This window comes from Umbelopsis ramanniana, assembly GCF_025399195.1.
Source record: "Umbelopsis ramanniana AG unplaced genomic scaffold K450scaffold_26, whole genome shotgun sequence".
Lineage (NCBI taxonomy): Eukaryota > Fungi > Mucoromycota > Umbelopsidomycetes > Umbelopsidales > Umbelopsidaceae > Umbelopsis > Umbelopsis ramanniana.
Genome location: NW_026252112.1, coordinates 281,179 through 294,116, shown reverse-complemented (window position 1 = coordinate 294,116; position 12,938 = coordinate 281,179). Strand labels below are relative to the sequence as shown.

At 41.2% G+C, this 12,938-nt stretch overlaps 3 protein-coding genes across 3 annotated transcripts; all 3 read left to right on the top strand.

Moving 5' to 3' along the window:
• The first annotated feature begins 5,158 nt into the window (after window positions 1–5,158).
• Window positions 5,159–6,097, top strand: K450DRAFT_240695 (uncharacterized protein). Its single transcript, XM_051588972.1, has one exon. The coding sequence runs from the start codon at window positions 5,329–5,331 to the stop codon at window positions 5,905–5,907; it is 579 nt and encodes a 192-aa protein (XP_051444871.1). The 5' UTR covers window positions 5,159–5,328; the 3' UTR covers window positions 5,908–6,097.
• Window positions 6,098–8,975: 2,878 nt separating this feature from the next.
• On the top strand, window positions 8,976–9,608 carry K450DRAFT_240694 (uncharacterized protein). Its single transcript, XM_051588971.1, has one exon. It carries the CDS (start codon window positions 8,983–8,985, stop codon window positions 9,466–9,468), a length of 486 nt encoding a protein of 161 aa, XP_051444870.1. The 5' UTR covers window positions 8,976–8,982; the 3' UTR covers window positions 9,469–9,608.
• Window positions 9,609–10,866: 1,258 nt separating this feature from the next.
• On the top strand, window positions 10,867–12,414 carry K450DRAFT_240692 (uncharacterized protein). The gene is made up of 3 exons (XM_051588970.1): window positions 10,867–10,959; window positions 11,027–11,415; window positions 11,499–12,414. Exons 1-3 carry the CDS (start codon window positions 10,899–10,901, stop codon window positions 12,126–12,128), a joined length of 1,080 nt encoding a protein of 359 aa, XP_051444869.1. The 5' UTR covers window positions 10,867–10,898; the 3' UTR covers window positions 12,129–12,414.
• Window positions 12,415–12,938: the final 524 nt, after the last annotated feature.

Below are 12,938 nucleotides of genomic sequence, written 5' to 3'. Positions count from 1 at the left end.
GTATGCCATTTGTTTTTATGACATAAATACGTACATTTCCATTAAAGGCAAATTTACAGAGGCAACTTGGCTATAGTGAATAGCTTCATGTCCAAAGAGATACTTTACAGGCTGTTGTATCGTCTAATAAGAGAAAATTGGATGGTTGGTTGATGTATGACGTTAACGGTAGAATTGGCACGCTTACAGAACACTTAACCAACATAATGTGCAATGTTATGGGGTGTGTTGCATAAAAACAACACCAACGGTCATTATCTGATAACAGACAATGCCCATCCATGCTCCAATTGCAGTTCGAGATTTAGTTGAGGCTAGTGGTCATAAATATCTATGCTTAACTATCAATTCAGCGTTCTTGAATCCTGTTGAAGAATTTGTTCAAAAGCGAGGGCTATACGATAACAAACATGGTGACTGAGGGAAAACGACTAAGTGGTCATCGACAACTCTGATCCTACAAACAGAATGCAAAAAGATTATGTGATTAAAGTGGTGGGGATATTTTGGACTCCCCCAGACATAATTCAATCGTCAACAAACTGAGATCTTACGAACAGACTGCGAAAAGTTGCGGTGATTTAGGTGGCCGGGACTGCGCCTAGACATAATTCAACCATCAACAACTCAGATCTTGCGAACAACTGCAACAAGATGCAGTGATTAAAGTGGTGGGGATATTTTGGACTGCGCCGAGACATAATTTAACCATCAACATCTCGATCTTACGAACAGACTACAAAACGATGCAGTGATTACGGTGGCGGGTACATTCTGGACTGCGCTCAGACGTAATTCAACCATCAACAACACTGATCTTACGAACAGACTGCAAAAAGATGCAGTGATTAAGACGGCCAGCAGCACCCAGACATGAGCTTCACCGACTCGGATGCTTCCTATGCCCCTCCGTCCAGTCGAAGCAATGGAGGACGTCAAGTCCTCCCCAAAAACAAAAGTTGCAACCCCCCCCCCCGTTCGCGCTTCCCAAGAAAGTCCTTACTCACTTTCTGGTTGAAAACGACCATATCAGCTTCTCAGATCAAGATGACTTCCTTCCTGCTCCTGAATGTCGTCCCGTTGCAGTTGGACCAGTAAAGGTTCAGCGCAAGCTCCTCAGCTTAAGAACCCACTCCTTTTCTTCCTCACACCGGAAAAGATTGCCCACCATGTGATGAAATATCCAAGTGCCAAAACCTTTGGCCTGGATATCCTTGACATCCGCATCTTTAAAGCACTTTCCCCTTCAACAACCTTCCTTTCCTCCATGCATCTTCTTTTCTCTACCTTTCTTTCTTCTACTATTACACCCGGTGCATGGAATGTGTCCCAAATCACCCCCATCCCCAAGAAGTCCGATTCCTTCACACCCTCTTCCTCTCGCCCCATTTCCCTCACCCCATGCTTACGACGAATTTTTGAATCTATTCTCCTCTCTTTTATTTACTCGCAACCCGAGCTAAATGTCTTCTCTCCTTTTCAAGCTGGTTTTCGCCCTGGCTACACTACCATATCCCACCTATGGTTAGCCAATGCATCTGCCATACCCGTCACAAGATCGCCATCTCAAAATCTTTCTTGATCTAGAAAAAGCATACGACCGAGTTCCCATTGCCCGCCTTTTGGATAAGCTCACCATCCGGGGCACACCAATGGCTCTCATCCAACTTGTTGATTCTCTCTTTTCTTCCTGTTCTTCCCAAATGATCGTCAACCAATCTATTGGCCCCCTCTTCACTCGCTCTGTCGGTCTCTTCCAAGGCAGTATCCTTAGCCCATGGTTGTTCAATGTTTACATTGACGACCTCGCAGGAAAACTCGCCCGCATCGACCCCCACCCCTTTATTCCCCCTCTTCTTCTCTTCGCCGACGACATTCTTTTACAACCTTCCACTCCTTCCATCGCCGTCCGTATGCTCTCCATTATCCAAACCTGGAGTGTTCACAATGGTATTAACGTTAATGTCAACAAATCTGCTGTCGTTGACACCTCATCTTCCCGTTCCCTTCAACTGGCATTGAACACTGCCCCTCTTCCTATTGTAACATCTTATGCATACCTAGGCATTCCCTTCACCACCAATGGTCTTGACTTTCCCTCCTTTGTTTCTACGGTGGCTACACGTACTCGGAAATTATTCTTTGCTTCCACCAAGAAAAGCCATGGATGGTCCCCATACATTCGGCTTATCTTGTTTAAGACCTTCTTCCGATCCACTTACGAGTATGCCTTACCTCTTTTATATGCTTCTAACACCCCCCTTGCCCCTCTCCTAAAAATGCAAACCATTATGACTCAATGGATTTGCCAAGGCCATCGTGGCCAAGAGCTCAACCATATCCTCACCGGACTATCGTCCATCCCGGCTCGAATGACGGAACTTACATTTCGTTTTCAAGTCAAACTCCTTTCCTTACATGAAGATAATCCTATACATTCCTTTCGCTCTACCCTCCTTTCCTTACCTCCACCATCTGTTCCTCTTCAACGCAAGCTTCTTTACTCCGTCCTTATACCCACGGCTTTTCATAAGCGGTATCTTCAACTTTCCGATGAGGCCCCCCTTGGGACCCCCTCACCATCACCGATTACATCCGTAATCACAAACTGCAACTTTACACCATCGCCGCATCACCCATAGCCCGCAATATCCTACCCTCCGCTCGAGACAGAGCTTTGGTTGATATATCTATACGCATCAGGAATCCAAGAATACTTTTGATAGCTCGAAAATACCGATTTAATACCTTGCTTCACAAATACAAATGCCAGGGTGGTGAAGTCCTCACTCGAGGACACATCACACGATGCTATCATCTCGGTTCCCTTCTTGGCGCTCGAGAACTTGACCTACTTCCTTCTCCTCTTCCAACGCCGCACTATAGCTATATTGATCATGCTCTGAATCAACGGAAGGTCGGACTATTCCTCTCCTTTTTGCACTTTGTCACCGGCAGTGATGACTTTGACTTCCGACCACCTTAATTCTACACAACTTGCCACTTACGGATATCTTCTCGGTACAAACTCTTTGCTCTTGACTCCCTTTCTCTTTCTTCGTGTACTCAATATGTACACCTTCTCTTTTGTGCCCCCGCATATTTCGCCTCTACTCCTTTTCCCCTCTTTATCTTTTTCTGACAACTTCTCCTAGCGTTCACTCTAATTCTCTTTCTTGTATTCCCTCCTCTCTTTTTTGCTCTCTCACCACTTTCATTTCTTACTTTGCTATTTTTGTGCTAAAGCGAGGCTTCTTCGCTTCGCTCAGGCGCAAATAATTCCATTTTTACTATTGCGACGCGTTACTCGCTAACGCTCATAAGCCTTTTCGCAATAAAAGATCCTTAACCATCATATCCCTAAGAAGGAGGTTATTTGCGGATCTTGTCTATAAACAATATACCACAAAAAGAAAGTGCTACTAGCTTGATTATCGTTCAAAGAGAATGTAAGGTTCGTTATTTGTGCGAGGGGTATATATTGTGAAACTAATTAGAACCTAATTAGAACCAAATGGGAGAATACAATTGCACATCGATTGTTTGTCACTGTGATTAAGACTAGCTTGTGCTGTTCATATGCTGCTAAAGACAAGAGGAGACGTTTTTCCATCAGCTTAGAAGCATTACAGCAATAGATGAATCGTACTGTAAATACCTTTTTGTTAAGTACGATAGCATGTTTTCGCATTTGAATGTAACTTCTGAATGACAATGTTTTCATGATAAAGTGTGTATCCAAAAATTTACGCCCGTTACACGATATTTGGATAGGCGATGTCGAATGATTTGCTCATGTTTGGTTGACGTTAAAGAAATCTGACCTGCTACAATCATGTAATAAAATCTTTCTCCTGTAGTAGAATGTTATGCGTCAATTGTAATTTGTCAACATCCTCAAAAATCTTGGTTAATCGTATTATCATCTAAATTGCCCATCTCTACAACATGAGCTGGCACAGCTGAGATTCAATAATGCTCTATCTCCGTCTGCGAACTGCAGGATTTGGTGACAGTACGCGAGTGAATCCTTTCCATCAATCGGTAAATTGTATCTGGCTCAGCGATAATCAATAATGAAGCCCATTATGAAAAGAGCATATATTTGATTAGATAAAAGGAACTAAAAGTGGTACCGCCACCTAGCTAGAAGAAATCACGCAGCTGGTCTACTGAATTTAGGATGCTGTATTAGACTAGCAGAACCCGACAAAAGCATTCCTATGATGTATGGAAATCAGCTAAAAACTATCCCGATAGCTCAACGCCAATAGCACCAGGGTATGAATTGGAATTGGAATAAAAGAAAATTATCATCTAGCTTTCAACGATATCCGAAGACTGCTGAACAAATTATGACTTAGCTTACCACAGCATAAAAAAAATTATGAACGTGGATAGGCGGTAAGGTAAGTATCTGCTCCCATAGAAGCATTTATGCTATTGCTATCAGGCTTCTACGTTGGCGAAGTAACTTCTCGTCCTGTGTTTAGCAGCCTATTTAAAGCGCAAGCTAGTCTAATGAAGCGACGAACCATCGTCGGTGCAACTGTGTTCTACAGATTGGTTCCAATTGATTCCAATCATTTCGCAGTATATTCTCCTAACATAAATAACGAGCCTTGCATTTTCTTTAAAAGAATCGTTAAGCTGGTGGCAACTTTTTTTTGTGGCATAGTGTTTACAAACATTTTCGAAAACATCTCCTCCTTAGGGATAAGATTGTCATTCAATCACCCTTATTTAAGGAAAATTGAGTAAATTGTTAATAGCAAACTGTTATCATATTGTATAGCATCACAATACATTCTTCGTTTATTACGTCGGAAGCACCAAAGTGGAAAAATAAATTGATTACATCAAGCCTTAATCAAATATGGTTTCATGAATTTCCTTTCATGTTCTCTAGCCTAGCATCTCATGTCAAAGCGGAGCCAAACCTTTCACTGCCATGGGCGAGAAGAAGGTCAACTAGAAAATGGTCTTAGCCGATTGATAAAAAGAAATCATTCAAATTATTTGGTTGTTAAAATTGAACTTATAATAAAAAAATCTAACTTATAAACACTCTTATATACCAAAGAAGGTATGAAAACGCTTGGAAAATAGTAATAAATCGACCAAATTGAAGGCATGGGAAAGCTACCTGCATTTAACCCTTAGATTCGATGGATGTTCAATAAGTAAAGTTTGATACTCGTGGTATCATAATCTACGGGTATCATAAAGTTATTTTTCACACAACCCTTCTTTCAGGTCACATATATAAAAGATCGATCTTAATGTCACATTTTCAGCATTCACTTCATTTACTCCAACATACTAAAAATGCGCTCATCTATTCCCATTCTAATCTGCTGCTTATATGCACTTAGCGCTGTTGACGCCACACCATTTTCAAAGGCAGGAAATGCCGAAGTTCAGCAAGGTAATGTCAAGGCTGCCGAACCTCAACAACTTTGGTCCGAAGACAAGGGTGATGATGATGATGAGGAGGACAAAGGTGGCCACAATGGCGATGAATGTGCTACCCGCTCAGTTTCCATCCTGATTGGATCTAGCACCTATGCCATTCCCTGCTTGGGAGCCGGTTCTATCGTTAATCTCAACGGTCTTCTTGCCGATGCCCTTCCTTCAGTTTTCCCCTCTCCATCTCCTTCTTCTTCTGTTGCTAGCTCTTCTGCTGTTTCCAGCTCTGCCGCTTCCAGCTCTGCTGCTTCTAGTTCTGACGTTTCCAGCTCTGGTGTTTCCAGTTCTGATGCTTCTACCACCTCTGACACCACCACCACCACTACTACTACTACCGATACCACTACCACTACTACCACTACCGACACTACCACTACCGACACTACCACTACCGATACTACCACTACCACTACCACTACCACAGCAACCACCCCTTAAAGCTGATAGATGTATCAGATAATTTTTGCGTACTTATTTGTTGAAGGTTTGCTTCAAACAAATGCTCAAGTTGATCTTCTCGTATCTACATTTCCTTTTGCATAACGGATGATAATGTAATTATCTTAATAAATGAATGCAACGAAGTTGAAACGTGGACTGATGACTTAATTGCCACTATCTCCGATGCAAGTGGACGAGGTTACTCACCGGGATATGTTGGGCCTTTGCATGCCAACGTCTCAAAAGTACAATGGAGCTTTCGGCAGTACAAGAAAAATTCGTGATATTTTTCATTGTAAGGGTCAACAATCCGATCTGTCGTTTGCTTAATCTCCTTTTTTACGTAAACACCAAAAGCTTGACTTCAAGATGGAGTAATGCAAAGGAGTTCGTCCAGAGAGAAATCAATATTGCAGAAAGTGTGTACTTCTGTAGATTGGCTCATCTTGGTTAAAGCCTTGTTTGGTTATAGTCAGACTGCGACTTATCATTGAAGCAAGAACTACTGCCGAACAACAGTCTAACTTGTGAATTGTCACATAGTTCTGTGCTCTATTGCGGTTAAAGCGATGAGAGTGGAAGTGTACTAGTTATGGAAATCCAAGACGTAAAACATCTCTATAAATGATACTGAACAGCTGATTTGCGCTTCTACTGCCTATTGATCTCCTCTAGTTTGGATTTGCATTTAATTGGATCCGATGTGGGTTGGCCTTGACTTGGAGTCCGACATCTTCAGCGGATTTCAGCCTACAGCGTTAAGTACAGTGTTGAAATCAGATTTAACTATAGACTCATCCACAGACAACGCCATCACGACGATTATTTTTCGCGAAAGCCAAATATAGGTCTCTTCCAAGCAATTATAGTTGTGTTGGCTTTTGAATGGCATGTTAACGGTAATGATCTCGGCTTTGAAGTGAGATAAACCACGGTTCTAAACAATCTCGAGAAAGCTGAGGGGATTCCGTTGCCGCCAGATGCCATTGATAACTTGCGCATTCAATTTGACGAGACAACGTCTTCTTATCGTATGCAAGGTCAAGGACTCCTTGCTCCATGGAACTGCTCGTGATCTTAAGAAGTTCGTCAAAACGGATTCAGGGATAAAATATTTTTTAAGTCACCAGAAAAAAAAACCAATTGCCATACTTGTAATGTGGCCCAGTTCCCTCCTTGGTAAACTGTGGACCATTTCGACATCGTTTTGAGGATTTCAAATGGATGTCGATGAAAAGTACTCTTCATGCCTGTCATAGTTTTCGAATACGTCACTTGAATCAAAGTCAATCACAAGCTTGTGTTCAAAGTACCGTGTTCAACCGAACACTTTTTTATATGCAATAGTGCGCGTAACACGTTCTAAGTCACTACTTCATACCCAATGTTTGATTTTATTTATGTATTGAAATGCGCCTGAAGTGCCATCACCAAAGTGTTCACCTCACGTAAGATATACATTTGTTAGCATAACACTCATCGCTCAGCAGCGCAAAGTCCTGAAAATGGAGTTTTTTTTTTGCATAAGCTAATACGAGCACATATTTTCGACTTCATTATCCAAAATGGCCTTTTGATGGCATGATCTGTGTTTTTTTTTTTACTATTTTGCTACGTTCAATGAGAAGAAAATGCCATCCGGATGTTACATTAAAAATGTAAAAACATGATTTTGCTTGCCATGATGACTTTCAGGGTGTCATTTTGTTATTGCTATCATGCTTATCACGACGAAATAACGCTTCTTCGTGTCTGGTTCGCAGATCATAAGCACAATGTTATTCTAATCGCCGCATCGAAGCGACAAACAACTTCTCTGAAAAGTGTTCTTCCAATTCGTTCTAATTATTTTCACAGTATACACCTTAAAATAGGTAATGAGCCTTTCAAATGATTGTTAAATAGCAGCGCTTTCTGTTTTGTGACATGGCATTTATTGCACTTTCGCGAATAAAACATTCATATGGATTTGATGGTTTGTTAAATAGCCTTTATCTAAGGAAGTTGAAAAAATCATCAGTAACAATGGGACGTCATTTCACAATAAGCATAAACATACATTCTTCGTCTAATGTGTCGGAAGCACTAGACCGGAAATTGAAAATTAAAGTATGACACTTAACTCGAACGAACATATTTTACCGTTATGCAATGAGTACCTGATAGGGTACCAGGGAAATGACAGTCGAGATCTTTCAATTAAGAAAGAATTTGAGCTTATTTTTTGGGAATAGAGGTTGCTGTGGACAGATGATAGCAATGGCGCTTTCATATCCTAGTTCTTAAGTTGCGATCCGGGATAATCGGCAGAGATTTGAACTGGGATGCCATGCACCCGTTGCTTAGGTTTTACTGCACTAAACCAGGACATATGCAAATTTTAGAAAGTTAGTCGTAAGCTTAAACACCCTCGCCTTTCCCTGTTGTTGGTGTAATTATCGTCTTGAGTTACTTGATGTTGCCTATATTAAAGGTAAATTACATATGATCAATCAGCTTTCCAAATTTATATTGATTTGGTATGCTGAGACCTCTGAAGATATTGTGACATATTTAGTTTGCAATTTTCCATGACATGAAAACGAAATGTATCATTAATTTTTTGCCTCATGAATGAATCGAATATGGTATGATGGAATTTCTAGTAGAGTTCTTTAACTTACTATCTAAATCAAATTGAAGTAAAAACACTTGCTGCCATGATGAGCGATAATGAAGGCTAAGTAAAATATATCTTGGTCACCTGATAAAAACGATACTTTAATCAAATGACATAGATGTGCTTTTCAAGTCCACCATCACAGACAGCGATCCCATCATCATTGTTACCGACGGAAGAAGTCATAAAAAGGTGAAAAATGATGATTGTCTAAATGGAAGACTTGAGAAAGCTATCTGCATATTCAAACACTTTAATGAAAGTCAAATGGGTAACATTTGATGCCCGCAGTATGATTAATCTCAGGGGTATTATAATAAATTTTTCAAGGGCAATACTACCATTAAATTGCTTATATAAAAGCTGAATCTCAGTGCCAGATTTTTCAGCATTCACTCTAACATATCCTGAAAATGCGCTCAGCCATTCCCATTCTAATCGGCTGCTTGTATGCACTTAGCGCTGTTGACGCCACACCATTTTCAAAGGCAGGAAATGCCGAAGTTCAGCAAGGTAATGTCAAGGCTGCCGAACCTCAACAACTTTGGTCCGAAGACAAGGGTGATGATGACAATGATGATGAGCACAAGGGTGAAAAAGGCGGCAAAAATGGTCACAATGGCGATGAATGTGCTACCCGTTCGGTTTCCATCATGATTGGATCTAGCACCTTTGCCATTCCCTGTTTGGGAGGAGATGCTGTCGTTGATATTAACGGCCTTATTCCCGCTGCCCTTCCTTCGCTCTTCCCCTCTCCATTACCTTCTTCTACTGTTGTTAGCTCCTCTGCTGCTTCAAGCTCTGTCTCAGATAGCATCACTTCCACCGCAGAAAGCTCCCTTAGCAGCTCTGAGAGTTCCATCGTTGCTACCTCCACTGACGGTAGTATCGCTGGTTAAGTCCCAGATACATACGCGTCATTATTTGTTCTTGCTTGATTGCTTGTAACAGATACTCATGTTGATTTTATTCCCTATATTGCACTGCTGCATTTTAAATGATGGTTACATGACTTTAATAAATGAATGCCTTGACCATACTAGTGGCGTTTCCCCTGAACTTGAGACCCCAGCAGATGTCAACTCAATATCTGCTTTTGCGGATAGAGGAGAGAGAGAGAGTGTGTGTGTGAGTAACAATCGCTGTTTGTATTTCAAGTTCAAGGTGCAAATATTTATGATACTTTGTAATTACGGACCTTCTGCATACTGGGGCAATTGACAGTGAATACGATATTTGTCGCTCTCGAAAGAAAACACATAGTTTATATAAATGGCAATAACTTCTGTAGTCAATGCACGGTTATCTGGACTAATGACTATAGTCAGACTTCGTGAAAAGTATGTTGTGAAGTGAAAGATTACGTCCCTTACTTTGGTGGCTTTGCTTTTCGTGTATTGAATAGGTGGCGATAAAGTTGACTTGTATTGCCTACGCTTCTGTTGAAATTTTGTCAATGGATGAGGCTCACGTCTGACCCGCTAACTCCTCCGAACCGGAACTTATCCACTTATTAAAACGGTGGTATCACTGTGAGTAGTATGCTACGTTTTGGCGGGTATTTCTTTATGTATTTTTCGATGTGGATAATGAAACCAGTTCCAATTTTTCATGGCCGACGAATTCTGTACATTCTTTTTCTCTGCCGCAATTTGTAGCTGTCTATTAGCAAGCCCTTTTTTTTTATATTCGAAATTCATAAAGAATGCGTTTGATTGGTATTTTACAATACTAAAACTTCCTCCATATGGCAAGTATTCCTATTCCCGCTGTAGAACTGGCTGTATACCGCGCAAATGACTGTTATGTGCACAGACCAGCTAGAAAGATCTATTTTCAAAGTGTTGGTTGCACATTTCATAAATCCGTAATGCCACTGTCTATTTTTAAACAAACCCACATGAAGATAAACGTGGAGATGCCAGAGCTCTGCAAGCATTCGTTGCCGATACAATAACCTACCGCAGTCGCCTCAAGTCGATCAGTTCTGACTGAAATGAATATCCGCGGTGTGCTGACCTAAGCATGACAAAGCCCATGGGATGACCTTCAGCATTAGCTAATACTTAGCTTTAGGAAATTCATTATTCTCTTCATTCCATGCGAGGAATCCCTATGGACGCTTAACTTTGTGCAGGTCATTTAATGATGACAAACAGAAGAGATTCTTCTAAACCCCGTAGGCCCATACTGCGCCACTTTGACCAAAAGGAGTCTTCCGTTGCACACGGAGGCGCAATTAGTATTTATACCCTATCAGATCGGTTCAAGTTCGTGTTTCTTTCAAATCTCCACAACTTTATCAAGCAGCAGTACTTTTCTACTCAACATGATGGCCACTAATTACGATTCAAAATATGTCCTTGTCACTGGTGGCGCTGGCTATATTGGTAAAATCTCATCAAAATCAAATTCTATACTTTACGAAACTATACTTATTCCCTTTCGTCCCTTCAGGATCTCACACCGTTGTAGAATTGCTGGAACAAGGTCAAAATGTCGTGGTGGTCGACAATCTGTATAACGCATCTTATGAAGCTATCCGTCGCATCGAACAGATCACTGGAAAGAAAGTTCATTTTTTCAAGTGTGATATCCTGAATTTGGATGGCCTAAGGAAGATATTCAACAAATTTGATGTTTGGTCTGTCATTCATTTCGCAGGTCTGAAGGCTGTTGGTGAATCCACCCAAATACCACTTGCCTACTATCGCAATAGTATTACTGGTACCCTCAATCTCTTACAAGCTATGAACGAAACAAACGTGAAGAATTTTGTTTTTTCCTCATCAGCAACGGTATATGGTAACCCACCTGTGATTCCAATTCCTGAGACGTCTCCAATTGTAAGTGCTTCTTATCATTGTTGGCCAACCATGGTCCTAAAATGTCCATGAAAAGGGCTTTTTAATGATAATTATGGCGATAGGGTTCTACTAATCCATACGGTCGCACCAAAACATTCATTGAGCAAATTTTGATGGATTTATGCGCTGCCGATCCCCAATTCAACGCTGCATTGTTGCGGTATTTCAACCCTGCTGGTGCACATCCGTCTGGTCTTATGGGTGAGAGCCCTAACGGTGTACCAAATAATTTGATGCCGTTCTTGAGTCAAGTCGCCATCGGCAAGCGAGATAAGCTTCGGGTGTTTGGGGATGATTATCCTACCAAGGATGGAACCGCCATACGAGACTACATCCATGTTGTTGATGTTTCTTCTGGTCACTTGGCTGCACTTGAAAAGCTGAAGACAAATCCTGGCTGCGTTGTATATAATCTGGGTTCTGGTGAAGGTTCGACCGTTTTGGAAATGATTCAAGCCATGAACAGAGCTGTTGGGCGAAAATTACCTTATGAACTCTGCCCGCGTCGCCCTGGTGATGTAACCAACCTTACCGCAGATCCTAGTAAAGCCAACACAGAACTAAATTGGAAAGCAGAAAAAACCCTCGATGAAATGTGCGTCAGCCTTTGGAATTGGCAGACAAAGAACCCCAATGGATTTGAGGGCTTTGACGTCAATCCACCTGCAGAATGTTTGGTCGATAATATTTAGATGCGGTCATCTAATTCAACCAGTAATAAAATTAGAGATTGTATGCAACCTAAGTAATTAAATGTGAGAGCGAAGAGTAAAAAAAACGTTACGGAAGGGTTGCTGAGCACTAGAGCAAATTTGATTGTAACCTCTGCCAGTCACGCCTCGTCTTTAAGAACATAAAGTTGCAAATACGCTGCCGTGCTGAGATCTGCACAGCGCTGGTTAGTCACTGTTGCAATTCAACAATAAGACTAGGGTGTCGAGTTATCTTCAATCCCATTCGGCAAATCTCGTATTTTGGTGATTTGTTTTATCTGTGATGAATGCAGTAAGATGTACTTTTTCCAAGTATCCCGCCCCTAAAAATAATCACTGCGTAAATGAAGCAGTTTTGTGTGACTTACAACTTGGCTTGGAGTAGACATTTCAACTTTCATTATCGTATACTAAACGCAAACTAGTTAAAGAAGCTTTAGACCAGAATGAATAACCTTTCAGTCAAAAATCATACCCAGTTGAATCTCTAGCTGAAGCACGCTGAAGCACGCTGAAGCACGTATTTTTCCCGACAGATCAGAAAATCATGCTGCCAAGTTATTCATCATGTGGATTCTCACCATCTTGTGTAACCTGAACAAAGCATTACACTTTTTTAGCTGGAGAACTTCTAGCACTTGTGATCCTACCCCGAGAACTCCAAAAATGATGAATGCGTCAATGGGCTATGCATTTATCATTCTGTCATTCATTTCGGCCATTCCCTATGTATCAGCTCAATATTCATCACCGCAGAATTATTCAAACTTCAAGTAATGTTTTTACCAC